This window comes from Cebus imitator, unplaced genomic scaffold, assembly GCF_001604975.1.
Source record: "Cebus imitator isolate Cc_AM_T3 unplaced genomic scaffold, Cebus_imitator-1.0 Scaffold149, whole genome shotgun sequence".
Classification (NCBI taxonomy): Eukaryota; Metazoa; Chordata; class Mammalia; order Primates; family Cebidae; genus Cebus; species Cebus imitator.
Window position 1 is genome coordinate 2,535,242 of NW_016107464.1, and position 25,764 is coordinate 2,561,005.

The window sequence follows — 25,764 nt, forward strand, 5'->3', positions numbered from 1 at the left end:
CTCAGGAGGCTGAGGCAGGAGAATTGCCTGAACCCAGGAGGCGGAGGTTGCGGTGAGCCGAGATCGTGCCATTGCACTCCAGCCTGGGTAACAAGAGTGAAACTCTGTCTCAAAAAAACAAAACAAAAAAAACACTGAACTTTCTTTTTCTTGTTGTCCTAGTATCTTGGAAGTCCCCAGGAGACAGGTGTTTCCTCTTGGTCACTGACTCCCTGGGTGACTGATGCCCCTCGAACAGCAGGGCCACTGTGTTTCCCTTTGAAGCAAGTGATCCTTAAGGAATTTTCCAGGTTAGTAATTTCTGTCTAGCTCTGAGAAGATGTAATGGCTGCAAAAGTGCTTCATCAAAGAAGATAAGACATATTCACTTTTTAATAAAAATACTTATGGGGGAGAAAAATTGGAGTGGAATTAATTACAGTAAATCTATGGGCTCCAAGGGAGCAAATAATCTAGGCTGGCTGACAGAGTTAAATATTTCAACTTTTTTTTTTTTTTTTTTTTTTTTTTAAGAAAGCCAAGGCAAATCCATAATAGGATTCAATTTTTTTAAAAAAGTTTTCATTCTTCTAATAATCCCGCGAGCGGGGGCAAGAGCAGGTTTCTTGTCCCCGTTTTACAAATGAGGAAACTGAGGTTCATAAAGCCTAAGCAGCATGCCTCTTCAGTAATCGGCCAATCGTCGTCGCCCTAACTTCACCTCGCCTCCCCGTGCAGCACTAGACTCCCTTCAGGGATGGCAGTCGGGTCAGTCCAGCTTCAGCAGGCCGGGAACTATTGCCCTGTCAGGCTGCACTTCCGCCTCCTGGGGGCCCGCGCGACTCACCTCGCTCACCTCCAGCGCTGCCCCAGTCACGAGTTTTCTTCGGGGGCCCGCCCCTCCACTTGCTGATTGGGTAGCTTCTGAACCATTACTGTCCTCTGATTGGCTGTTCCCTTTTCGGCTCTCCAACACTGCCTAGGCCGACCGGATACACGGGTAGGGCTTCCGCTTCCCCCTTCTCCCTCCTCCCGCTTGTCCTCCTCAGCCAGTTGCCACCACAGCGGCGGCTGCCGGACGTGGTGTCGGTGGGTTGGTTGGTTTGTCTCTCACCGTTGGTGTCCGTGCCGTTGAATTGCCCGCCATGGCTGAGCTGGATCCATTCGGCGCCCCTGCCGGCGCCCCTGGCGGTCCCGCGCTGGGGAACGGAGTGGCCGGCGCCGGCGAGGAAGACCCGGCTGCGGCCTTCTTGGCGCAGCAGGAGAGCGAGATTGCGGGCATCGAGAACGACGAGGCCTTCGCCATCCTGGACGGCGGCGCCCCGGGGCCCCAGCCACACGGCGAGCCGCCGGGAGGTCCGGGTGAGAATGCGGGCGCGTTTGGGGCGAGAGGACTTGTCTGGAAACTCAGCCCAGAGTGGGTCCGAGAGCTTCTGTGTGACTCGTGTTGCTTACTGAACTAGGAGGTTACGGAGCAGTGCAAAAAGAAACGAGACCCTGGCCCAGTCATGCAGAAACCTAGGCTCGAGAAGCCTGTTCGGTTCTCAGTGTGTGAGTGCTTCTGCGCGCGGGTGGAGCGAGAAAGCAAGTATAGAGTGGCAGGCTCCGGAGCCGGAAGAAGTCCGTTCATTTCAGCAACTTTTCATTAAGCACTTGCTGTGCCTTTAGTCCGGTCTCTGAAGCAACCGCATTGGCGCAGTTTGTTCAGACTTCAAAGCAAGTCTGAGCCGAGCACGGAACTCCAGTTATTAGAAAAGCAGGGTAGAAAAAAAATAAGAATGGGAATACCGTTTTTGAGAGATACAAACAAAAGTAGCATTGCAGTTCAACATTTAAGCTCTTCAGGTGTACAGAGTTTTGGATTACGAGGAGCAAGCATTGAGTAGGGAACTCAAGAAAGATGGTCTGGGTCTGGAGAAAGAACTGCCAAGCGGGGAAGTTTACTATCGTTGAGCGATTGATTTACACTCAGGACTTCTGGAGCTGTTCCTCTGGGAACAGCTTTGGTAGGTAGTATTGTCCAAGATTAGCCTAAACCCAAGATTAGCCTAAACCAATCAGGGAGGGATGAAGAGGTGAATAGAGAATGTTCTCAGCCAAACACAAGTAAAAATGGGGCAGGTGGGATGACAGTTTGACCTTTGGATGCCTTTCCTGTGTGTGATGCTTAGGATCATGAGTGGAAAAGACCTATTTAATTACAGAGAAGTAGGAAATTTAGCCAGAAGAAATGAGATACGGCTTTTCATTCGCTTAAAAAATTCCAACTAAGGGAGAATAGGGCACTACTGGGGCACATAGGAGTGGAGTCTATACTACCCCAAATTCAAACCTTAAGGGGCCAGTTGGGTAACAGACACAAGAGAAGCTGGCTTGACATGAGACAGTAGAAGTGTTGGAGACTGAGGCTTTGGTGCAGTAGAGTAGTGCTCTATGTAAAGGGATTTAGACCCAGCAGTCTCAAGTTACTATGCCAGCCAAGCAGAAACTTTTGAGGGATATGGGGCGGGGGGCGGGGGGTGCTGCTAGTTTGCAGCCTCTGAGTTTTTGACGGCACCATGTTGCTTCCTAAGTAAATCAGTCCCCCAATAAGAACTTAAAGGGAATATATAATATGCCTGAATATGCAACTTATAGCAAGTAGTTGAACTGAACTGGGCTGTGATTGCAAGATGAAGTTGGCCTTAAATGATTAGGAGATATTTTTTCATTGGGTGGTCTTTAACATTTGTCTGAGAATTTTAAAATTGTCTTCTTAGATCCTCAGTGACCTTCCTCATTTAGTACAACAGAAACTGAATCCTAGAGAGAAGTGACTTGCTTAAAAAAGCACGAGTTAATAGCTGAGCCCCGAGTCTACCCACTCTTAGAATGTACCACATTCTGTTGCAGTGTTTAGTTGTTTTAGCAGGGGTGTGGTGTGATAAAAGGCAGTTGTGGCTGTCCCACGTAGAACAGATTTGGAAGAAGCAGGACCCGAGATCTATAGTTGGAAGATTGTCCTGATTCAAGGACAGTGTTACTCTTACTGTTTTATCCCCACTATCTAGCAAGTGTGTCTGGCATGTAGTAGATGCTCACGTTTGACAAAGAAATGGGCAGAAATGTCAGATCCAATGGTCCTATGTAGAACTGACAGATCTTGGCGACGGGCAGTTAGGGAAAGTAAAAGGGAGAGAACAGAGTTGGATACTTAGGTCCTTTGTGCATTGAGGCTTCAGCAAAAGGAAGGAAAGAAATGGTTGCTGACTTAGTTCCTAGGAAGGACTTTCTCAGTGAACTAAACATTTGTTGACTTAAAGCCAGATTCCTGACAGTGTAATTGAGGTTGGTAATATGCAGTGGTCAGCATTTCCTTTGGGGATTACAGAATTGGACACTTTTTCTCTCTTAGTTTTCTTTTTCCTTTTTTTTTTTTTTAAAGATATGGTCTAGTGGTTAAGATTCTATGCTATCCTAAGCTGCTTGAGTGTGAGTTTAGCTTTGTGATTTCAGAAAATGTATATAACTGCCACCAGTCTGGCCTCAGTTTTCTCCTTTGTAAAAGTTGCATAATATAATTTATAATGCTATGTGGCATCTTTAGGATTACATTAAAAAGTGTCTATAAAGTGCTTACCGTTATATAGTAAGTATCCAGTGAATTCCAGCTACTGTTAGTGAGAGAAAGGAGTTACAAGGCATTTAGGCTTTGAAGTATACTGAGGAAATTGAGAGGTTTTAGGTGGGAGCTGTCTTTCTGATGTCATACAGAGATAAATATAGTCGCCTATAACAGATTGATGAGAGGAAAATAAACCAGCCCTAGCCTTGTGGAAAACTCCCATGGAGGATGGGCACAGGCAAAAACCAGAGGGGTTAGGGCTGAGCTTTGGATGACTCTCTTGGTTGTTAAAGAGATCCAGAGAAGAGACATAGGTTTAGAGGCAGGAAGTAACCAGCTGGGCGAAGTTACTTGAGAGGGGGATATTGAGAAGAACAGGTGGTCATGAAGGAGGCAGCACAAGTGGAGCTGTTGAAAAGCTCAATCATGAGGGCTGAGTGGGGGAAGAGAAGAGGAGAGACAAGCCACACAGAGAGTATGGCAGTGAGGCACTATTATGATTTGTTTTCATTTTTGTTTTTGAGACAGAGTCTTGCTCTGTTGCCCAGGCTGGAGTGCAGTGGTGCTACCTCTGTTCACTGCAACGTCCACCTCCTGGGTTCAGGCAATTCTCCTGCCTCAGCCTCCTGAGTAGCTGGGATTACAGGTGTGCGCCGCCATGTTCAGCTAATTTTTGTATCTTTACTAGAGACGGGGTTTTACCATGTTGGCCAGGCTGGTTTTGAATTCCTGACCTCAAGTGATCTGCCTGCCTCGGCCTCCCAAAATGTTAGGATTATAGGCGTGAGCCACTGCGCCCCGCCTGTTCATTTTGTTTTTGACAAATTATTTCTTGTAGGAGAAAAAAGAGTTGTAGGTGAATTAAAGGGAAGCTTTCAGGAGAAGTAATTTTATTGGTAACAGTGGTGGAGGGAAGTTTAGGGAAATCTCATGCATGATAGTTAATTATACTGCACATTTGCTGTGTACCAGGTGCACTTTCAGATCCTGGCAATAGCTCCATGGGTTAAGTGGTAGTGTCATATTTCATATGAAAATGGATATCAATGTGGAAGTTCAGCAGTGTCCCTAAGATAGCAAGGCAATAAATGGCTCAACTGCAGCTTCAAACCTAGGTCTGCTTGACTTCAAATGTTTCTGGAATGTGGAAAGTGGAAGGTGGGTTTGGGACAGAGTCTTTCACTTTTAAAAATTTAATGTGGCCATTTTACTTTTTTTTTTTTTTTTTTTGCCGTGACTAGGATGCATGACCCTTTTTCTGTCTGGAATTCCTGAAAGGCCCTAGAAAGTTTCCTTCTGAAGCATCATGTGGCTTAGTTTGGTTGTCCTAGTAAGTCAAGATATCCTTTCTGCATGTTTCCACGGCAATAGAGGATCCCTTGACTTGAGCTAGTTGTTGATTCATGTAAGAATGTTAGTGCAGTAATACAGTAACTAATAAAGAGGAAAGCAGATGCCAGTGGGTCTGGAGGAGTCTTCAGACAGACAGCATGTGATTTTGAAGATGTGGGATGAGGATTGTTTCTTGTTTTTTTGTATGGAGTAGTGATCAAAGTCTCTTCTATTCCAGAGATACTGAGGTTGCAGTGAGCCAAGATCGCAGCACTGCATTCCAACCTGGGTGACGGAGAAAGACTCTGCATCAAAATAAATAAATAACATACATTTCTTGTGATCCAGCAATTCTTTTTTTATTATTTATTTTTTTGAGATGGAGTCGCTCTGTGGTCCAGGCTGGAGTGCAGTGGCGCATTCTTAGCTCACTGCAACCTCTGCCTGCCGGGTTCAAGCTATTTTCCTGCTTCAGCCTCCTGAGGAGCTGGGATTACAGGCTCATGCCACTACCCTGGCTAATTGTGTTTTTAGTAAATAGGGTTTCACCATGTTGGCCAGGCACGTCTGGAACTCCTGACCTCAGGTGATCAGCCCACCTGAGCCTTCCAAAGTGCTGGGATTATAGGCGTGAGCCACTGCACCCGGCTGTAACCCAGCAATTCTACACCAAGGAATTTATTACGGAGGTAATACATTTTACTACTTTAAGCTATGTGCCACCTACCTATATAATTTTTTAAGCATTCTGTAGAGTTTTGGAAATATGAAGTTTACCAAACGAATAAAAAGTGTGGGGGGAGCACATTCTGTTTCACCTCTGTAATAAGTTCCTTGGTGTAGAGTTCCTGGGTTATGGCCAGGCGCAGTGGCTCATGCCTGTAATCCCAGCACTTTGGGAGGCCCAGGCAGGTGAATCACTTGAGTCCAGGGATTTGAGAGCAGCCTGGGCAGCATGGCAAAACCCGCTCTCTAAGAAAAATAGAAAAATGAGCCAGGCATGGTGGCACATGCCTGTAGTCCCAGCTCCTGGGGGACTGCGGCGGGAGGATCGCGTGAGCCTAGAAGATTGAGGCTACAGTAAGCCTTGATCGGGCCACTGTGCTTCAGCCTGGGTGACAGAGCAACACTGTCTCAAAAATGAAGCTGCATGTTTCTGCTCACTATGGGGTGACTCCAGGCCATACTTTTTTTCCCCCCCTTCTGCAGAATTTTCATAGAGAAATACTGTTGTTCTCTTGAGACTCTTCTGGCAGTCTTCCATTTGTTACCACTGTAAACTAGAAAACTGAATCTTAAAAGCTTTTGGACTTGGGAGCTTGAGGACAGATGTGTCCACATTTTGGTGAAATTTGTATATAAGCGCATCTTGGTTTTATTGTTTTGTTGTATATAGAACCTACCCCAGGGATGGCATTTACTACTTCAGGGTTCATACAGCTTATAATACTCTATTCTACTGTACAACCCTTTGGTCCAGTGTTTGACCAGTCTTGATTGACAGACCAAAATCTTATGTCTTGCAGATGCTGTTGATGGGGTAATGAATGGCGAATACTACCAGGTACGGAGTACTCTGATTATGTTCATTGATAGTGATTGAGTCTTCCTTTCCCGTATTTTAATTGACTGACCTGGAAAGAAACCCCAGTTCTTTGACTTTCCTGGATGTGTTAGTGGCTGGTATGTTATCTGCCAAAGTGAAAGGGTTTAAAGAGAGGTAGCACTGTTAAAAAGAGAACTGTTTTAAAATGTTATTTACCTGGCCCTCATGTTATCACCTTATTTCTCAAGAAATCACCCTTCGCCGGGTGCAGTGGCTTACGCCTGTAATCCCAGCACTTTGAGAGGCCAAGGCAGATGAATCACAAGGTCAAGAGATCAAGACCATCCTGGCCAACATAGTGAAACCCCATCTCCACTAAAATACAAAAATTAGCTAGGCGTGGTAGCACGCACCTGTAGTCCCAGTTACTCGGGAGGCTGAGGCAGGAGAATTGCTTGAACCCGCAAGGCAGAGGTTGCAGTGAGCCTGGTGCCTGGCGACAGAGCGAGACTCTGTCTCAAAAAAAAAAAAAAAGAAATCACCCTTCAAATGACACTGTGTTAAGTGCAGTAAGTGAATACTAACACTTTAAATAATTCTCCTTCCATCTTTGTTTATAGTCTCGTTAGGTTAACCTGCTAATATTCCTTAGTTTAGTGAGTGGCATATGGAATAATTCTCTAAAGATTAACATTTGAGGGTTTTTTTTGTTTTTTTTTTTTGAAACGGAGTCTCATTCTGTCGCCCGGGGTGTAGTGCAGTGGTGCGATCTCATCCCACTGCAACCTCCACCTCCTGGGTTCAAGAGATTCTTCTGCCTCAGCCTCCCAAGTAGCTGGAATTACAGGTGCTGGCCACCACACCTGGCTAATTTTTTGTATTTTTAGTAGAGATGGGGTTACGCCATGTTGGTCAGGCGGGTCTTGAACTCCTGGATTCAAGGGATCCCGCTTCCTCAGCCTCCCAAAGTGCTGGGATTACAGGCACGAGCCACCATGCCTGGCCTATGTTGTTTTTGTTTGTTTGTTTGTTTGTTTTTTTGGTTGGGGGGACGGAGTCTCATTCTGTCACCTCTGGAGTACAGTGGTACAGCCTTGGCTCACTGCAACCTCTGCCTCCCGGGTTCAAGCAATTCTCCTGCCTCACCTTCCTGGGTAGCTAGGATTACAGGTACATGCCACTACTGCCCAGTTAATTTTTGTATTTTTAGTAGAGATGGGTTTCACTATGTTGACCAGGCTGACCTCACATGATCCACCCACCCAGGCCTCCCAAAGTGCTGGAATTGCAGGAACGAGTCATTGTGCTCGGCCTATGTTGTTGCTTTTAAGGTAGTTCTTTAACATTTTACAATAGCCACCGTTGTTGTTAGAACCAAGGGTTCTAACTTGGATGAAGTACATTTCAGGAAGGAATTCTTGGTACTAATAGAGCACAATTGTGTTTTGTGTTAAGGAAAGTAATGGTCCAACAGACAGTTATGCAGCTATTTCACAAGTGGATCGACTGCAGTCAGAGCCTGAAAGTATCCGTAAATGGAGAGAAGAGCAAACGGAACGCTTGGAAGCTCTTGGTAAGGAATCCCTTTCTGCCTTTGGGTGTCTATTTTCAGTGGAGTAGTTGACCTACACTCTACTTTTATCCCTTTTTAGCTCAAATTAGCCAGTGTCCTTGTCTGGTCTTTGGGAAGATAACTTTCTCAGCCTGAAGGTTACAAGGCTACCTGCACAGAGATGCCCAATCACAGCCCATTCCGTGAGGAATAAGGTAGCCTGGAGAGCCCCAAGATCCTCTCACAGGAAGAGCATAGAGATGCTGTGACAAGAGCCCTGGGCTTGGAGTGAAAGACTAGATTCCAGCCTGAACTTACTAGCTGTGGGCTCTTGATTCTCAAACTTTTTTTTTTTTTTTTTTGAGGCGGAGTTTCACTCATGTTACCCAGGCTGGAGTGCAACGGCGCGATCTCGGCTCACCGCAACCTCCGCCTCCTGGGTTCAGGCAATTCTCCTGCCTCAGCCTCCTGAGTAGCTGGGATTACAGGCACGCGCCACCATGCCCAGCTGATTTTTTGTATTTTTAGTAGAGACAGGGTTTCACCATGTTGACCAGGATGGTCTCGATCTCTTGACCTCGTGATCCACCCGCCTCGGCCTCCCAAAGTGCTGGGATTACAGGCTTGAGCCACCGCGCCCGGCTATTCTCAAACTTTTCAGAGTCTTGCTTGTGTCATTGTCTTTGAAGTAAAATGAGTGTTGTTGACCTCAAGAGTAACCTCAGGTGGTGTTTATAGAGTGCTTTGTAAACTCGAAGGATTCAGGTTTCACACATCCATGGACTATGGTCCATTTTTCATTTGAAAGCTGAATGAATTTAAGGTAACAGGAAAATGAGATATATTAGGAAAAATGTACAATTTGTTTTTCCTACCTTAATATCTCTGTAAAGTAAGTTTTACAATTTTACAGGTGAAGAAAGTGGAGCAGAGGTAGAATAAATATTTGGAATACTCAGCTAAGAAATGGTATGAGTCACAATTTCAGCTGGCATCTGCCATGCTTCAGAGTCACTCCCCATCCCCATAAGCCACATTGCTTTGTAAACATTTAATGTGTACGGCCATCTAGTCACACAGCCCGGCCTTTGATAAAGAGTTGTGTACATGGAGTGTCACCTGTTGGTTTGTGATCAGGGGAGACTTGTGTCTATACATGATGCATTGGAGAAATATGCAGAGTATGAGGATATAATCCACACTGTGGTCTTTTCTTTTTTCTTTTTTCTTTTTTTTTCAAGGTGGGGTTTCACCATGTTGATTGGGCTGGTCTTGAACTCCCGACCTCAGGTGATCTGCCTGCCTTGGCCTCCAAAGTGCTTGGATTACAGGCGTGAGCGACCATGCCCGGCCTGTTTTTTCTTTTTCTTTTTTTTAATCAGCTGATTTTAAGATTCATCTTTTCTCAACTTTACAGAAGAGGAAAATAAATGTATACATCCCCAGATTCAGTAATTAGTATTTCACCATATTGGGTTATCTTTACATAAATTATATGTTCTATACATACACACACATACACAAATTGTTTTGGCTGACCTACTGTAAGATAAAGACACCATATACTTCATGTCTAGATGTTTCAATGTACACCTCCTAGAAGTAATGACATCCTCCTTTGTAAGCACAGTGTCAGCAGTATTATCCCTCTTGAGAACTGTTGAACTAGTGAAAACATGAATCCTTATTTTTCAGATGGGATAACTGACACCCAGAAATAGGAAGGGACATGACTCAGATGACAGAGCCAATTAGTGCCAAATCGTTTCTCTCTCTAGTCCTTTTATCTCTCTAGTCCAATTTAGGTGGCTTTCAGAACAAAGAGTACACTTAATATTTGAACCTTTACGGCCGGGTGCTGTGGCTCATGCCTGTAATCCCAGCAGTTTGGGAGGCTGAGGCAGGCAGATCACAAGGTCAAGAGATCAAGACCATCCTGGCCAACATGGTGAAACCCCGTCTCTACTAAAAACACAAAAATTAGCTGGGCCTGGTGGCGCGCGCCTGTAGTCCCAGCTACTTGGGAGGCTGAGGCAGGAGAATTGCTTGAACCCGGGAGGTAGAGGTTGCAGTGAACCACGATCGCACCACTGCACTCCAGCCTGGCGCCTGGCAACGGAGAGAGACTGTCTCAAAAAAAAAAAAAAAAAAAAAAAATATTTGAACCTTTATAGCACCATTCAGCAGTAATTTTTGAGGTGGAAATATTCTGTATTTGTGCTGTCTAGTATGGTAGCCACTAACCACATGTAACTGTTAAGTACTTGAAATGTGGCTTCACATTTCAAGTGTGACTTAGGAACTGAATTTTAAATTTTCTTTAATTTTAATAAATTTACATTGAAGTAGCCACATGTAGCTAGTAGCTACCATATTAATATTGAACAGTGGAGCTGTAGGAAGATTGGACAGTGGAGCTGTAGGATGATTGGACAGTGAAGCTGTAGGAAAATTTGTCCTAACAGCTTTGGTCCTTGCTTGTTCTTTGTGTTTCTTGAGTAGGCTTAGAGGCANAGTGGAGCTGTAGGAAGATTGGACAGTGGAGCTGTAGGATGATTGGACAGTGAAGCTGTAGGAAAATTTGTCCTAACAGCTTTGGTCCTTGCTTGGTCTTAGTATCACTGGAGTATTTTTCATGTTATAGAACCCAACTTTATCTTTTCTGTTTTCCCAAGCTTTAGCGGTTTTTCTTCTCCATGGAGAGAGTATACTTTGGTGTCTGGAAAGATTTAATTTTTCAATTATGAAATTGGGTACTTGGGGAATAAACTTATGAGCCGTTTTCTTAATTCAAAGTGCTTTTTTGAGAGAAGTAAAACATTTGGCCCTGCATTCCAATGGAATTGAAGTCACTTGATTCATGAACAAGGTGTTCCTTCAGTTTCACCTTTTTTCCTTGCAAAAACTGTGAGAAAGCACATGATGCTAAAAATAAGAGAACCAGTGCCAGTGGTTTTCAGCCTAGCTGCTGGCTACATTCTCAAGTCATTTTCTTTTCTGTGACCAGTAATGAGGATGGCCAGAAGGTGTTCTCTAACGGGACTCTTCCTCTTCATCCTATGAGGGGAAGAATTCTAAATTAGTACTGCAGTGGCACTAAAGCTGCAAAAGCCAGAAGATTAATTTAAATGTACTGATTTATGCAGTAACCACAGTCTGTTCAGTAGGTCACCATTTTTATTTAAATTAATTTTTTAGAGATAAATTTTTATATTTTAGTCCTAATGTATAATAAATGTTAAATGATCATTAAAATACATTGAAAAAAAATACTGTCCAATCAAAAGGTAATTATTTGTAAGTAATTTCACCACGATTGAAAAGGGGGCCTTACAATTTAAATTAGGTATTGCCACCTGGCACTTCTAGCCCACAGCTTCTCATTGCAGCATAGCATCTTCCATTCCACATACATACTTCATGCCATGGATAGACACATTAAGTTAGAGGTTTATTGTAGAGGCTGGGCATGGTAGCTCATGTCTGTAATCCCAGTACTTTAGGAGACTGAGGTAGGAGGATCACTTGAGCTCAGGAGTTGAGGACCAGCTGGGGCACCATAGTGAGACCCCATTTCTACAAAAAAAAATAATAAAAAATAAGAAAATATTTAAAAACACAGAAATAAACATTATTCCTCAGGATGAGGATGTACATGTATGGTTAATTCCAAAAAAAAAAAAAAAAAATAGCTGGGGGTGGTGGTGCATGCCTGTGGTCCCAGCTACTTAGGAGATTTGAGGTGGGAGGATCACTTGAGCCTGGGCGATTGAGGCTGCAGTGAGCTGCGATAGCACCACCACACTACAGCCTGGGCTACAGAGTGAGACCCTGTCTCAAACAAAACAAAAATATATTATACTGTATATACTTTAGAGTCATCAGTAAAAAATCTGAGAAAATGATTCTTCTTCTGAACGATAGATCACCTTCTGACAAATTAGATACCAAGATGAACATTCTTTCTAACCTCAGACTTGGGGGAGCTTCTAGCTGCTATTAGGCTTTTCCTTAGAGTTACACACAGTCTTTCGCTGGTTGTTACTCTAAGACCTTTCTTGCAAAGGCCCTAAAAATTGTCTTCGTTTTTCATCCCTTCTAGTAGTTACTTGATGCCACTACTGCTTTCTACTGTCCTCAGAGACACTAATTATAGTTTCGGCTCTTGTGCTGTTCTTTTGAAACTCTGTTCAGATCACTGGTGGCCACTTTCCAGTCACATCTTATGATTATTTCTAGGCTTGCCTCCCTTTCTGTCCCTCCCTTTGGAGGAAGCATAATGAGGTAAACAAAGTGCAAGCTTTAGAGCCAGATCTGGATTTGAATCTTGGATCTGTCACTTACAATAACCTTTAGGAAGTTTCACGCAAACTTCCTGAGCTTTAGTTTTTTTCACTGCTGAAAATGGGATCAGAGTTTACCTTCTTGGGCTTGTTGTAAAGATTGAATGAGATATCTATAAAACACCTGCCAGACAGACAGGATGTCCAGAAGAACTTGTTTAAAGTATCAGGTTAATTCTAAGTGTCAGCTGCCTCAGTAGTTATGACATGTATTTCTTTTCTTTTCTTTGAGTCTTACTTTGTTGCCTAGGCCGAAGTGTAGTGGCATGATCTCAGCTCACTGCAACCTCTGCCTCCCAGATTCAAGCAATTCTGTGTGTGTCAGCCTGCTGAGTAGCTAGGATTACAGGCATGTGCCACCACATCTAGTGAATGTTTTGTATTTTTAGTAGAGACAGGATTTCACCATGTTGGCCAGGCTGGTCTTGAACTCGTGACCTCAGATTATCCACCTGCCTCAGCCTCCCAAAGTGCTGGGATTATAGACATGAGCTACCATGACCAGGCAGCATGTGTTTCTTGAACTCCCACTATGTACTGATGTATGTCTCTTTGAGACAGAATTTTGCTCTTGTTGCCCAGGCTGGAGTGCAGTGGTGTGATCTGGCCTCACCATAACCTCTGCCTCCCAGGTTCAAGTGATTCTCCTGTCCCAGCCTCTTGAGTAGCTGAGATTTCAGGCATGTGCCACCACGCCTCGCTAATTTTTTGTATTTTTAGTAGAGACGGGGCTTCTCCATGTTGGTCAGGCTGGTCTCGAACTCCCAACCTCAGGTGATCCACCCACCTTGGCTTCCCAAAGTGCTGGGATTATAGGCGTCAGCCACCGTGCCCAGCTATCTGCTGATGTGTGCCTCTTCAGCTCAGTGTCTTAGGGAAAACTATATTTAGTCCTCAGAAACTTCATGTTTTATGTTTGAGAATCCAATCTAGGCAAACCTGCTAGGTGTGCATTTTCTTGCTGTTATTTCTAGAACCTTTTGGCTGTTAACAATGATCCCATACCTCTACCCTCTGCACTTCTCTCCAGTGGAGTTTCTTTTGTAGCTCTACCCTGCCTCTGCCACAAACGCACTCTGCAGACTAAGTAGGAGTAAATGCTTTGTGGTCCTCTCCAGTGCTAATATTCTGTGTTTTATCATTTTCTGGTTCCTCAATCATCTCTGCTTTTGGTAATTGTCCTAATAGCTCCCTGCTTCACAAAAGTACTTCAACTATATTTAGTTACGAGAGTGCCATCTTGTGTTCCAGAAAACCATTGTCAAACTTGGAATATGGACTAGTTTGTGAGAAGAGTTAAAAGATTATCTAAGATGAATACCCTACTCTGAACTAATATTGGCAGCACTGGTAAAGAATCAGTTATGTTTTTTTTTCCCTGTTCGTGCCCAGAGGCTTTTTTCCTATTAATATTTGAAAGTCAGTATTTCTACATACACCCTTCTTTTTCACTCTGCCAAAAACAAGACAAAACATAACTAATGATCCACTAAGATATCAGTGGACTGGGATAAGACCAGGAATAGGATCCAGGAATAGGACTGTGGAAAAGATCAGGAAGGAATAGACGCACTAAAATCAGAGTTGGTTGTGCAAATAGGAAAAATAGAAGTTTATCTTCCTTCCCTACTCCTCTCCCCCAGTATGCACACAAATATGGACCTGCACCCATCATAAATTCAGTAAGCCTCAGTTGTATTGTCTTTTTCTTCTCTCCCTTCAAAGATGCCAATTCTCGGAAGCAAGAAGCAGAGTGGAAAGAAAAGGCAATAAAGGAGCTAGACGAGCAGCTACAGAAAACAAAAGCAAACAACAGGTCAGTGTATGGTGGTTGTAGCACACTTTGTTTTCCAAATTGAATCAAATCCATTTGAATCAAATCAAATTCTCAGCGTCTAGTCTAGGTTTTTGGCTTCTGCCTCCTTTAGTGTGAAATGTCTGCAGTTTTTAAAGAAAGTGCTTGAAACAGGTTGCAAATCTCTCGGGTCTTGTGAGCATAATTTGCTCTATTGTTTAGCCATCCCAATTGTAGTGACCTTAGCTGTCTGAGAGTTTGGTTAATATGCATCACCTGTAATGGTGTGATTCAGCCAACGGAAAAGTCACTTTTCATGGAACCCTGAAATGAAAGGTGGGTTTCATGAGTGCACCCAGATTTGAATACTTTAGATATGATTATAGACTTGGTCATGTTGAGTCTGCTCTCTGAAAGCCACTTCATGAAGGGGTCCATTGGAAGGAAAATGTGCTTTGTAATTAGGCAGCCAAGGATGTTCCAGTGTAATTCCTTTAGAATTGAGGGTTCTGTGGGTACTTATCTGTGCCTTAAAAAGTCTTGAATTGACTTCTTAAAAATGCTCTGTTCAAAATAGATTTTACTCACTTATTGATGGTTAAGGAGTTGTGGGGAGAAAAACATTTTCATTCTCATATCACACCCCACCAGCAGCTGGGCTTTAATGCCCTGCGCTTAGAGCCCTTCTTGGAAGCAACCGCGAGAGGCATATGTGATATTGCTTCCCTCAGGGCAGGCAGATAGATTGTTTCATTTCCTGGGTTCAGAGCCCAGCTTTCACCAAATAGTCACTCCATTCACCTCAGTGTATAAACGGGCCAGACCAGGCCTGGGGATATTTTTGATTTTTAGGGTAGAACCTTAGGTTCCTATGCAGAGGCAGGAAGCAAGTTGGATGAAGTGTCCTTGTCTCTAGCAGCTCTGTTAGAGATCTGCCAGGAGAGAGAGCTAACGGCTTTACCAGCCAGCGTCGTTGTTGAGGCAACTATGATAGAGCAGTTGGACTCTCTTTTGTACGCTAGCAGCCCTTTAGCTTATTGGATTCCAGCTTGACCATGTCCTGGCCACCTTCCTCTGGGGATGGCACGCTCAAGGAGTGCCTGTCAGGTTCCATGTGGAGATCTGTGGGACTGCTCTCTGGTGCGCAGGAACTGTTCTCTGGTGTGCAGGCTGGGTTGCCAGTGGTGGTGGCTTCCATAAGCTACATGGGGCTGCTGTTGAGCCTGTAGTCAGTAGGAGGTGCTGACGGGTCCAGGCTCCTGTGTCCTCTGCTCCCTCAAGATGATTTTCTTCCTGGTGTTAAGTTCAGATTGGTAAAGCCAGGTGAGGACTGTGTGCAAGCACCGCTCGAGCCCTGGGAGCTCCCCTAGCCAGTGGCCCTGGCACCGGAGTTGACTTTGAAGTACTGCAGCCATGCTGACCCTTCCTGCATAGCGTCTCTGATGCTTCAAGAACTTGACACACACATTTTCAAACTTAGATAATGAATACGTTGGTAATAACCTTTCTGTTGCAGATATTTTTTCAAGTCAGTTTTGCTGAACTGTCAAGAAAAGAAAACTCTCTATACAGAATCTTTTGTTCTCAGAGGGAGTAATGACACCTGTTTTTAGGAGCTCAGTCTTACAAGTTTAGTTCCTCCAGGCATTGAGTTTGGGACTGGTTGGAGGCGGGAGCCATATGAGAGTCACTTTGGGGGACTTCTTCTAAGAGTCTGCACCCTCCCCTGGAAATTTTTATATTGCTGATTATTCTCCTTCCCCATCCATGTTTGATTCTAAGCTTTAGAGTTCAAAGGAATAGGTCCCATTTAGACGTATAAAGTAATTCGTCCTTGTTATCTGTCTATGGGTAAAGAGTGAATATTTTTAGAAAAGAAAGTAGGGGCCTGACACAGTGGCTCACACCTGTAATCCCAGCATGTTGGGAGGCCTAAGTGGGTGGATCATTTGAGGTCAGGAGTTCGAGACCAGCCTGGCCAACGTCGTGAAACCCTGTCTCTACTAAAAATACAAAAAATCAGCCGGGCGTGGTGGCAGATGCCTGTAATCCCAGCTACTTGGGAGGTTGAGGCAGGAGAATCACTAGACCCGGGAAGCGGAGGTTCCATTGAGCTGAGATTGCACCACTGTACTCCAGGCTGGGCGACAGAGCGAAACTCAGTCTCAAAAATGAAAAGAAAAGAGAAGAAAATGGGGTGCTCATTTCACGTAAGAGTATCATTCTCTGTGGGTGACTCTTGCAGTAGCTGGATGTTAAGGGGACCTGAGAGATAAGGCAGAAAGATGAGAAGTTTGAAAGAGGAAACTTGGGGACAGGAAGGGCATCCAGTTATTGTGAGAGCATCCTCAGGCCTCCTGCCTGCTAGTTGCCTCATCACTTGGTCACCAAAGCACTAGGAGTACATCGTGCCTGGCACTGCGCTGGGGGTGGGTGTGCAGCAGGCAGACGTGATTCTTGCCCTGCACAGTCTGTAGTCTATTGTCAGTCCCCAGATTGCATCTCCCTGCTTTTATTCCAAATTGGGGCCTAAATGTCACTGCACAAGAGCTGTGAATTACTCAGTGACAGCCATGGAAAAGAATTTTTCATAGGAGCCAGCCAGAGCAGTGACTGACTCCTGCAGTTGGATGAGTTTGCTCATCAAGAACAACCCCAGAACATTTCCCTATTACAGGTAGTACTTGTGCTTGTCAGCTCTTTAAAGGCTGGGGAAGGTTTGGGGAACCCACAGTTCTCAGAGATGGCGAACATTTTTTTCTATGCCCACTTTGAGGCTGTTTATGGAATGAAGTTCTGCATTGTCTTCATGCCTCCAGAGCTTGTCCTAGGTTAGGCGTTCCTCTTCCCTCCCATCTCCTGAGCCTACCTGAGCCTCTTCTACCTTGGCTGAGGATTGCTACTTTCAGGTCCCCCATCTACTGGGTAGAGAATAAATAAGCGGAGGGCTGCTGGTGTTTGTGTCTGATTTTCTGTTTGTTCTGGGCCTACAACCTTGACAGGGGATGTGCTTGTCACTGAGGAGCTCTTTGGTCTTGGGCTAGCTGCAAAGGAGCAAGAGCCTGACATTCAAACTTTTGTTGTCTTAGTGGTGCTTTGACAGGAGTCATGAAACCCCTATTCTCTTCTAGTGGAGGGAAACCCAAGTTGAAATTGATCAGGTTTAGCCCTTTGTGTAAACTGAAAGGATTGTGGGTTTACAAGCCAGCCAGCCTTGCCTTTTCCTCCCATTCATTCTGCCCACAAACAACTCTGTTTTCCTGCTGAGTCACTTTAAGTTACAATCAGCCTGCTCTTTTTGCTTTCTTTACATTCCCACAAAACACTTACCTGTGTATAAGCCAAAATGGGAAAGAAGGAAGGGCATGTGTGAGCTTAAAAATTAACTGAAATTAAAATTACTAGAATTTACTTTCAAATAAATATGTGAGCTTAGTTTAATGACCAGACATGATTATCCTTGAAAAACGTCTTTCCCCTCGCCCACCCCAAGCCAGCTTGACAAAAGACAGGGTAAGACTCCATGAGGGAGGTTCCCTACCCAGCCACAGTGGACAAGAGTGGGCTGGCTGAGTCCTGGGAGTCATTCGAGGGCAACAGAGAGTCAAAGCCAGCCTGGCCTCTGCTATGAAAATTTCTCCACCCAGTCTGCCCCTCCTTCCTGTCTGAGAGCCCTGCCACGTTGAGAGTTAAGAAGGGATGAAGTTCTGGAATCTGGGCTACACCTTGTCACAGCCAATTGAATCTGGTGTAGAAATATTCAGAAACTGTACTAGCTTCTTGAGCAGAGAGCCATGTTCAGGAACAAGAGAAGCCAGGGCCAGAGTTCAGTGTTCTTCCCACCAGGCCTCATCTCCAGCTGCTTTTTTCTGTAAGGTTGAGGTTTTGAAATGACCATATATGTTTTCAGGACTCTGAAAATATGTCCCACCCAGCCAATATGGGGAAGCAGTAGTTGGATAATACAAGATAAGTCTGGCTCTGGGTCCTAGCACACCTGGTGTCTGGCAGGATTCCTGCCCCGTGATATTTACTGAGACAGGCAGGAAGGTGGCATGGCTTTCTGGGCACACACAGGCAGGGAAGAAGCATGACTATACAGTAGAAAGAGCCTTGGACTTAGGGCCAGGCTGCCTTAGTTGTGAGTCCTGAATGCTGCCACTGTGGTGTAGCCAAGCAAGTTGTTTCATCTCTAAGCCTCAGTTACCTCATTTGTACAGCAGGGGTGAGAACAGTGTCATAGGTTGTTATAGTAAAGGACTGAATCAACGTAATGTATGTGAAAGGGCTTAGTCCATGATTGGGTGCTTAATAAATGCCCATTGCTGCTGGGGTAAGCCAAAGGGATGAAGTTGGCAGTGCTCATTCTATCGTGGAGAAATTTCGTGGAGAAATCCCCATGTGGGAAGGCCAATGGAAAACCAGTCCTGCTGAAGTCTCCAGCGCTGGAAGCCTCACGGGGGTTAGGAAGGAGCCCTGAGAGCAGCTCCTCAGAGCACAGTTGCACCTCGATTGTGGATTTTAGATGTTTCTGCTTCTCAATGTTCTCTCTTTTTTCCTGCCTGCTTGCCTGCCTTTTGGACCTCTTGCTGTCTAGGGTGGCAGATGAAGCTTTCTACAAACAACCCTTCGCTGACGTGATTGGTTATGTGTATGTTGCAAAACTAATTCCTTTTTCTTGTGATTCTTTCTACTTTTTGTTTAGAGTTAATGCTCCTTTTATGTCACAAGTTGCTTTGCTTTTTAAATTATTTCAAATTGGCACTTTGGGGGCTACCTAAGAATTGATAAGTGGGGTATGATCCATGGATGAATCTTCCGGAATTGTGACTCTCTGTATCCTCTGATGGCCATTTTTCATATTTGGGGTTTTGGAGGAAAGAAAGCTAACTCCCTTTCAAAATGTGTCATTTGTGATCTTATCTGGAAAGGGTTTGATGCTGGGGGGAACTCTGCCCTCTTGCTCTTGCTGCCATCACTCTGCCATGCCCTGTTGCCTGCCCCAGGTGGGAAGGAAGGAGGTCTCCCCACCTGGGAACAGGTGACAGTCCCAGGAGGTTAGGAGCCAGTGAGCAATAGCACCTTGCATTGCTAAAGTCAGAGCTGTGGGACAGCATTTTCCATACTTGGTTCATTCAAACAATGTGGGGTCTTTTGCCTCTCCCTCAGGCAGAAGAGTCCAGAGCAGAGGGGGTTGTCTCCAGTGGGTGTCTAATTGTTCCTCTGTGGTCTTGCATGTCAGAAATTGCTATTTAGCGTCAGCTTCTGATGCCCCGTCTCCTAGCGCAGGGAAGCCCCCAACTTTGAGGTCAAGATAGTTAAAATGTCTGATACGGGCCACTTGGCTTCTCCCCCAGCCCCATCTAAAAGAAACCTGCATCTTCTCTGGAGAAGCTGTTTTTTTAGTTTTTAGTTTTGTTTTGTTTTTTTTAAGGATTCCTGTTATCAAAGCAATATTACTGAAGAATTGGAAACAGTTCTCATTGTCTACTCCGTAAAAATTAGGGCTGGCTTTATAAGGGAAGTCAGGGTGGAATGGAATAGGAGAGGAACCTGTTGAAAGTGGGCCATGAGCTGAGGCCTGTAGAGCCTCCCAGGGCCTATGACCTTGAGATGTTCATCCCCTTAGAAGACAGAACTGGGTTTCCTGGGCCCCCAGATGCATTTGTAGTGAGACTTGTGAAATGCTGGACTTACAGGTGGTGTTTGATTTGATTTCTGCACATTCTCTCTGGAGTAGAAATGGAGACTGGAAAGGTCGAGTCTGGTTTTGCTGGGCAGCTGGGTGGCCAGCAAAGCCAGCTGCACGTCCCCAAACACAGATAGAGTGGCAAGGGCATGTCCAGCTTACTGACCATCTGCATTGAGCTCATTCTCATTTTCTATATCTGACCTAAAGTTTCTCTCGTTTCTTTTCTTCTCTTCACCTTTAAGCACAAACATAAACCATCCTTGCTACAGCCTAGAACAGTTAAGTAAACCTTTCTCACTGCCCCTAACTGTGTGTGCCATGAAGTCGCAGTGTTGTAGTGGCTCTGGGCTTCAGCAGTGTTTGCCACAGCCATCCCTGTGATAGTGCCACCCTTCCGTCCCCCCAGACCAGTCATCTCCATTGCTTTTGCTTTGCCCGTGATGCTTGTTGGAGTAGATGAATATAGTGTGTCTTACCGCTGTCCTTTCCGGCTGTAGCTCCCACCAGTTAATTCTGAACTGGGGGTGGGCTGACCTTGATATGAAAGAATGTTGGGGCAGCATCCTGCCAAAAAGCAGCTCACGTTGGCTCTCCTGCCAGTGTGCCCTGAGTGGCCCCAAGGCACCCGGCTGGAGGGAAAATGGCAAACTTTTGGCTGAACTGGAGAATGTCCTAACAAACCCCCTTCCAGAATGGCTTTAGTCTCTAGTGCCTGCTAGCATGGGAGCTTTGTCTTGAATTCCTTTTGATCTGCCCCGTTTCTCTCCAGCCTTAGGAATAAATCTAGAGGCTGTTGTGCAATGATCTATGGGCTTTTTAGAAGTCTCTAAATTTCCTTGAAATTCCCGTACAGCCCAGTGTAAAGTACTTAAGTTCTTGATCAGCCTGCTGCTTTGTTCTTGTTAATAAAAGCAGTGTGTATAGCTGGCTAAGGACTTTTTATTAATGCTCCACAGGAGCAGAAACAGCCAGACAGAGACATAGTGAGCCCTGAACCAAACACCTGTATTCCAACATTTTACAGCACTCTGTGCCTAGGAGAGCCAGCCACGTGCCTACCCGAGTCTGACCTGGGCCAGGGGCCATTATCTTGGGAAAGCCAGAATGCCATTAAGAAAGGGACAAATAGGCAGTTGCTTGTGTAGCAAGGCAGCCACCAGGTTGTTCAAAGGGAGTTCTACATAAACCAACATATTTTGTTGTTGCTTCCAGGGCAGCAGAAGAAGCCTTTGTAAATGACATTGACGAGTCGTCCCCAGGCACTGAGTGGGAACGGGTGGCCCGGCTGTGTGACTTTAACCCCAAGTCCAGCAAGCAGGCCAAAGACGTCTCCCGCATGCGCTCAGTGCTCATCTCCCTCAAGCAGGCCCCGCTGGTGCACTGAAGAGCCACCCTGTGGAAACACTACATCTGCAATATCTTAATCCTTCTCAGTGAAGCTCTTCACAGTCATTGGATTAATTATGTTGAGTTCTTTTGGACCAAACCTTTTTGTCTTTAGAATTGATCATTGTTTGTGATTGCATGTTTCCTTCAACTGTGTTCTCCCTGGCATTCAGAGGAGGGGGAGGAAGAGAAAGGGAGGAAAGCCCAACAGTAGCCTCAGCCTGTGCTTTTGTGCATTATTCTGAGAATAAATTTCTGTTTCAAACTATATTATGTGAAGCTTCTTTATTCTCAAGATGTGTTGTAGTTTGGAGTGAGGCTGGAAGGGTTGAGGAATTTCCTTTTTATCATTTCTAGCACTGAGGAAGCACAGCCACTGGGCACACCGCCTTGCCTTGAACTGAGATTGCTCCGGGATCTAGAGTGGGATCCTGTGGACATTTTCATTTGAGAATGGAGTTGCGTGGCTAAAGGTTAACCCCCTCTTCATCTGGCTAAGACACAGCTGTGAATCCTTTCACCAACCTAGACATTTTCTCCCAGATGGGCTCTTGCTTCCCAGTGTCCCTCAGTTTAGGGTCTTGGATAGTATATTTCAGCAGGAGTCTGTCTGGGGCACATAGCCTCTAGTAAGATCTTGACTCCTTTGGTTCTGGCCAGTAAGCCTGAGTTAGGATGGCATTCATGTGTGGCAAGTCCCCTTACTGTTGAGTCCCATAGGACATGTTGGGTTCTGTGTCATCCCAAGCGTTCGGTTCTTATTTCTCTTGTAAAATCCTTCATCTAGACCTGTGCTGTCCAATGCAGTATTCACCAGGCACATGTAGCTATTTAAATGAACTAAAAATACATTTCTGGTCCTACTCACAATTCATGTGCTCAGTAGTCGCATTGATAGCACAAATGATAGAACATGTCCATGGTCACAGAAAGCTGCATTGGACCATGTTGATATATACCACAGGTGTTTCTGGGAGCCCATGCTTTGTTCAGACACCAGTAAGTTCATTATCTGCTTTCAGAACCTGGCATAGTACCTGGCTTATTTTGGGTGATGTTCCAAGCAATTATTAAAGCCATATTTCAGTAATCTGCTTTTAACTACCTGGTATTTCCAAACTGGAGATTGAGGCAAACTGTAATGCCATGCTCAGGATGGGGGTTAGGTGTTGTCATTGCCAAGAAGGAAAGGCCACTATCTCCTTCATATTAATTACTTTTGGTTGGAAGGAGCTTCCATTACTTTTCTTGCTATCTCCCCGCTTTCCAAGCTTCTTAGTTGAGCTTTCCTTGACCTGGCCCACATTTCTGGTCTCTGCTTATTCCTCCTCCTCCAGTCAAATCTGATTACAATCAAACAATCACTGTTCGCAGGCTTTCGTTCCTACTGGGAACTGCTAATGCCATTCCAAATGTCAGAATCCAATTTTAAGAACTAGTTCAAAGGCCACTTCCCTTCCCCTGATCTTCCATAGCCATCTACCTGGGGCAGCTTACTCTTTGGTAGTCTTGGTGCCATCGTCTGGACTAGTCTTGCCTCCCACACCAGACGGGTTTCTTGAGGTGGGAAGTGGCAATTTTAAATGTCAGCAAAATCTGTGCCATTCTTCAGATGGAGAGGTGACTGAATAATGTGACAAAAGTGATGCTGGGATGACTTCCAAGGCTAGATCATAAAAGGCAGTGCTGCTTATGGCTGGTTTGTTGAAACAACTAGCTGGTGGCCCTGAGCCACCACGTAAAAAACTACCACTCTGAAGCTACCCATGTGGTGAGGAATCCCAAACTAGCTCACACACAGGCCATCTGAGACCCTGTAACCACACACAGTGGGAGATGCCTGGCCAGCCAGCCTCCTGCTATTCCAGCTGACAACTACAAGTGCAGGACATGGAGCTACAACTGTCAAGTCTGAGCCTTTCCCAAATCCTGACCCACAGGAACTGTGATATGAAACAATTACTGTTGTTTTAAGCTCTTCAGTTTTGAGGTTGTTAAACAGCAATAGTAACTTGGGGTTGTTTCTAATGCCTGTATGAGACCCACATGGGGCCTTATAAAAGGAGAGAGCGGGTCCAGGAACTCAGTGAGTGCTCAACACTTAGTTTCGAACCTCTTTCTTGGCACTACTTTGCCCTTGAAGCCAAATTTTCAATGTTAATGTACAATAATGTTTTGTTTTTGTTGTTTTTGAGACAGTCTCACTCTGTCACCCAGGCTGGAGTGCAATGGGATGATCATGGCTTACCGCAGCCTCAACTTCCTGGGCTCAGGTGATCCTCCCACCTCAGCCTCCTGAGTAGCTGGGACTAGAGGCACTAGCCACCACACCTGGCTAATTGTTTTGTATTATTTTTTAGAGACAGGGTTTTGGCATGTTGCCCAGGCTGATCTCAAACTCCAGGGCTTAAGCAATCCTTTTGCCTCAGCCTCCCAAAGTGCTAAGCTTAGAACGCATGCCCAGCCATGCTTTCTATTAATAGACTTTTTTTTGTTGTTGTTAAGAAAGCAAAGATATTAGATGCCTTAAGGAAATTATATAACCTTTAAAATGTAAGCAGTGCAACAACTTTAAATCTCTTCTGGGAAGGAAAATGCTTTTGGCTAGTGAGTTACGAACAAAACAGAACACAAGATTTCAACAAGGAAATGTATTTATTTTTTCTTTAGAATTTGGCTCAGAACAGTAACAAAAATATTTACATCAAAATAAATTAACATGCACTTAACCACATGTAATAATTTATGTTGGAATATATTAGACTTTCCATGAATTTAATAAAAACTAATATTTGGTTTTAGATTAAATATCATCCTTTCAAATATTTGGTAGGAAACTTGGTAGCAATGCAATTGTCTGATGTACAGAGCAGATTTCACCAAAAGAGATTATACCAAAGAACAGATGTTCCTTCATGGAACATCATCTCACCCCAGACTCAGAAACTGAGCAGCCAAGCTTCCTTCCCAGGAATCACCATGGAATGTTTGAACAATAATCAGGCCCTAGAGATTACTGCAGGGCCGATAGAGTTCTAGGAATCAGCCAAACCTCTTTTTCACACTAACCCACTAGGAAGGATATAGTTCAAATGCGATATTGATTCCTTCAGTTTATTTGAACATTGAAACAATATGTTATAGAAACCTTCATTTTCCCAAAATAAAAAACAATCTGAAAAATATATGCATATGCTTTTGTAGATAATCTAAAATTACCCCTAAAAACCTATCAGTAGGGCCGGGCACAGTGGCTCACACCTGTAATCCCAGCATTTTGGGAGACCGAGGCAGGCGATCACCTGAGGTCAGGAGTTCAAGATCAGCCTGGCCAACATGGTGAAACTCTGTCTCTACTGAAAATACAAAAAAAAATCAGCCAGGCATGGTGCATGCACTGTAATCCCAGCTACTTGAGAGGTTGAGGCACGAGAATCACTTGAACTCGGAGGGCAGAGGTTGCAGTTAGCTGAGATGCCACTGCACTCCAGCCTGGACGACAGAGCAAGACGCTCTCTCAAAAACAAACAAAATATCTGTCACTAGACCAAATACTGTACTGGCAAAATTTCATAGCCGAGAGGAATATTTGATTAAATTCACAGCTGAGACATAGGGTCAAGGATACATTAAGTCATTTACAAATCAGATATTAGTATTAAAGCTTTTGGTGGCCTGGAGTGAATTAGAATATAGTAGCATTTCAAAAGTGTTTTTGAAATGGGAGGTTGTGTGGCTTAGCAGAAAAAGCACAGAGGGACCTGAGATCAAACCCTCTTTCTAGCCCCATAGCTTAATAGTTAAACACACTAAGTTCTATAAAATAAAAATTAAAACACCTACCTCAGATGTTGAGAGAATTTAGGATAATGTATATGAAACACCTAGTTCAAAGCCTGACTCACAGTAGGCACTTAATGGGTGGTGGCAGTTAGTATTTCTTCCAAGTTACAATTCATAGCCAGAACTTTGGCTTTTGTATTTTGATACCAATGAAAGCACGAATTATGTACCCAGAATCCTGATTCATGGCTCTGGGCTCTAGGTAAAACTCATACAAACACGGCTTTAATAAACACCCTAGGGTCTTCTTCAACACAGTATGAAAGGCTATTGAAGGGAGAATAGTCTGCTGGTCAGTAGCGAAGATCCTTTTGGGATAGTAAATCTCCTTTTAAAGGCTCTAAGTCCCAGTGGCTTCTCAGCTGTCCTAAGAAGATAAGGACAAGGTCACTGAGGCCACTGTAATTTAGATCCCTGGTCTAAAGTCTCATAAGTTCAGCTAGAGTAATAACATCTTTCAACAAATGCTATCCAGGGTTACAGGGGGGATATCTGAGACTGGGGGATTGATAGATATGTCCGATGATGTCTTGATTGTGGTAATGCTTTCACAGGTATACATATGTCAAGGCTTACCGAATTGTAGGCTTAAAAAAAAACACCAATAAAGCTGTTTTTAAAAAAGTGTACTTAAGCCCTTCCTGGTAAGATTTTCTTCTGTTCCCTGACTAGATCACTTTCTGTGATCTCAG

General features: G+C 44.5%; 3 protein-coding genes across 7 annotated transcripts in view; 2 read left to right on the forward strand and 1 right to left on the reverse strand.

The window, feature by feature from the left end:
• Positions 1 to 1,032, forward strand: part of GLIPR2 (GLI pathogenesis related 2) — a 50,081-nt gene extending 49,049 nt beyond the window's left edge. The window contains exons 5-6 of one of the 2 annotated variants that reach the window (XR_005202533.1): positions 163 to 290; positions 963 to 1,032. Coding sequence is in view for 1 of the 2 variants with exons in the window: in XM_017543166.2 (XP_017398655.1) it covers positions 163 to 224 (62 nt within the window). In the remaining variant the exon portion in view is untranslated. Of the gene's footprint in view, positions 1 to 162; positions 484 to 962 lie in introns of those variants that run through there. The other variant, XM_017543166.2, reaches the window with a different exon arrangement.
• Positions 924 to 21,496, forward strand: CLTA (clathrin light chain A). 4 transcript variants are annotated; one of them, XM_017543160.2, is made up of 7 exons: positions 924 to 1,341; positions 6,442 to 6,479; positions 7,917 to 8,034; positions 14,082 to 14,172; positions 18,749 to 18,802; positions 20,086 to 20,121; positions 21,056 to 21,496. In XM_017543160.2, the coding sequence occupies exons 1-7, from the start codon at positions 1,125 to 1,127 to the stop codon at positions 21,225 to 21,227; spliced, it is 726 nt and encodes a 241-aa protein (XP_017398649.1). In that variant the 5' UTR covers positions 924 to 1,124; the 3' UTR covers positions 21,228 to 21,496. The 4 variants fall into 4 exon arrangements, with proteins under 4 accessions (XP_017398649.1, XP_017398650.1, XP_017398651.1 ...); XM_017543161.2 differs by lacking the exon at positions 20,086 to 20,121 and having other exon boundaries at positions 925 to 1,341; XM_017543162.1 differs by lacking the exon at positions 18,749 to 18,802 and having other exon boundaries at positions 929 to 1,341.
• Positions 10,630 to 25,764, reverse strand: part of GNE (glucosamine (UDP-N-acetyl)-2-epimerase/N-acetylmannosamine kinase) — a 65,986-nt gene continuing 50,851 nt past the window's right edge. Inside the window, exon 12 of the mRNA XM_017543156.2 lies at positions 10,630 to 11,070. Within this exon, the coding sequence (XP_017398645.1) occupies positions 11,066 to 11,070 (5 nt within the window). The 3' untranslated portion in view covers positions 10,630 to 11,065. The remainder of the gene's footprint in view (positions 11,071 to 25,764) is intronic.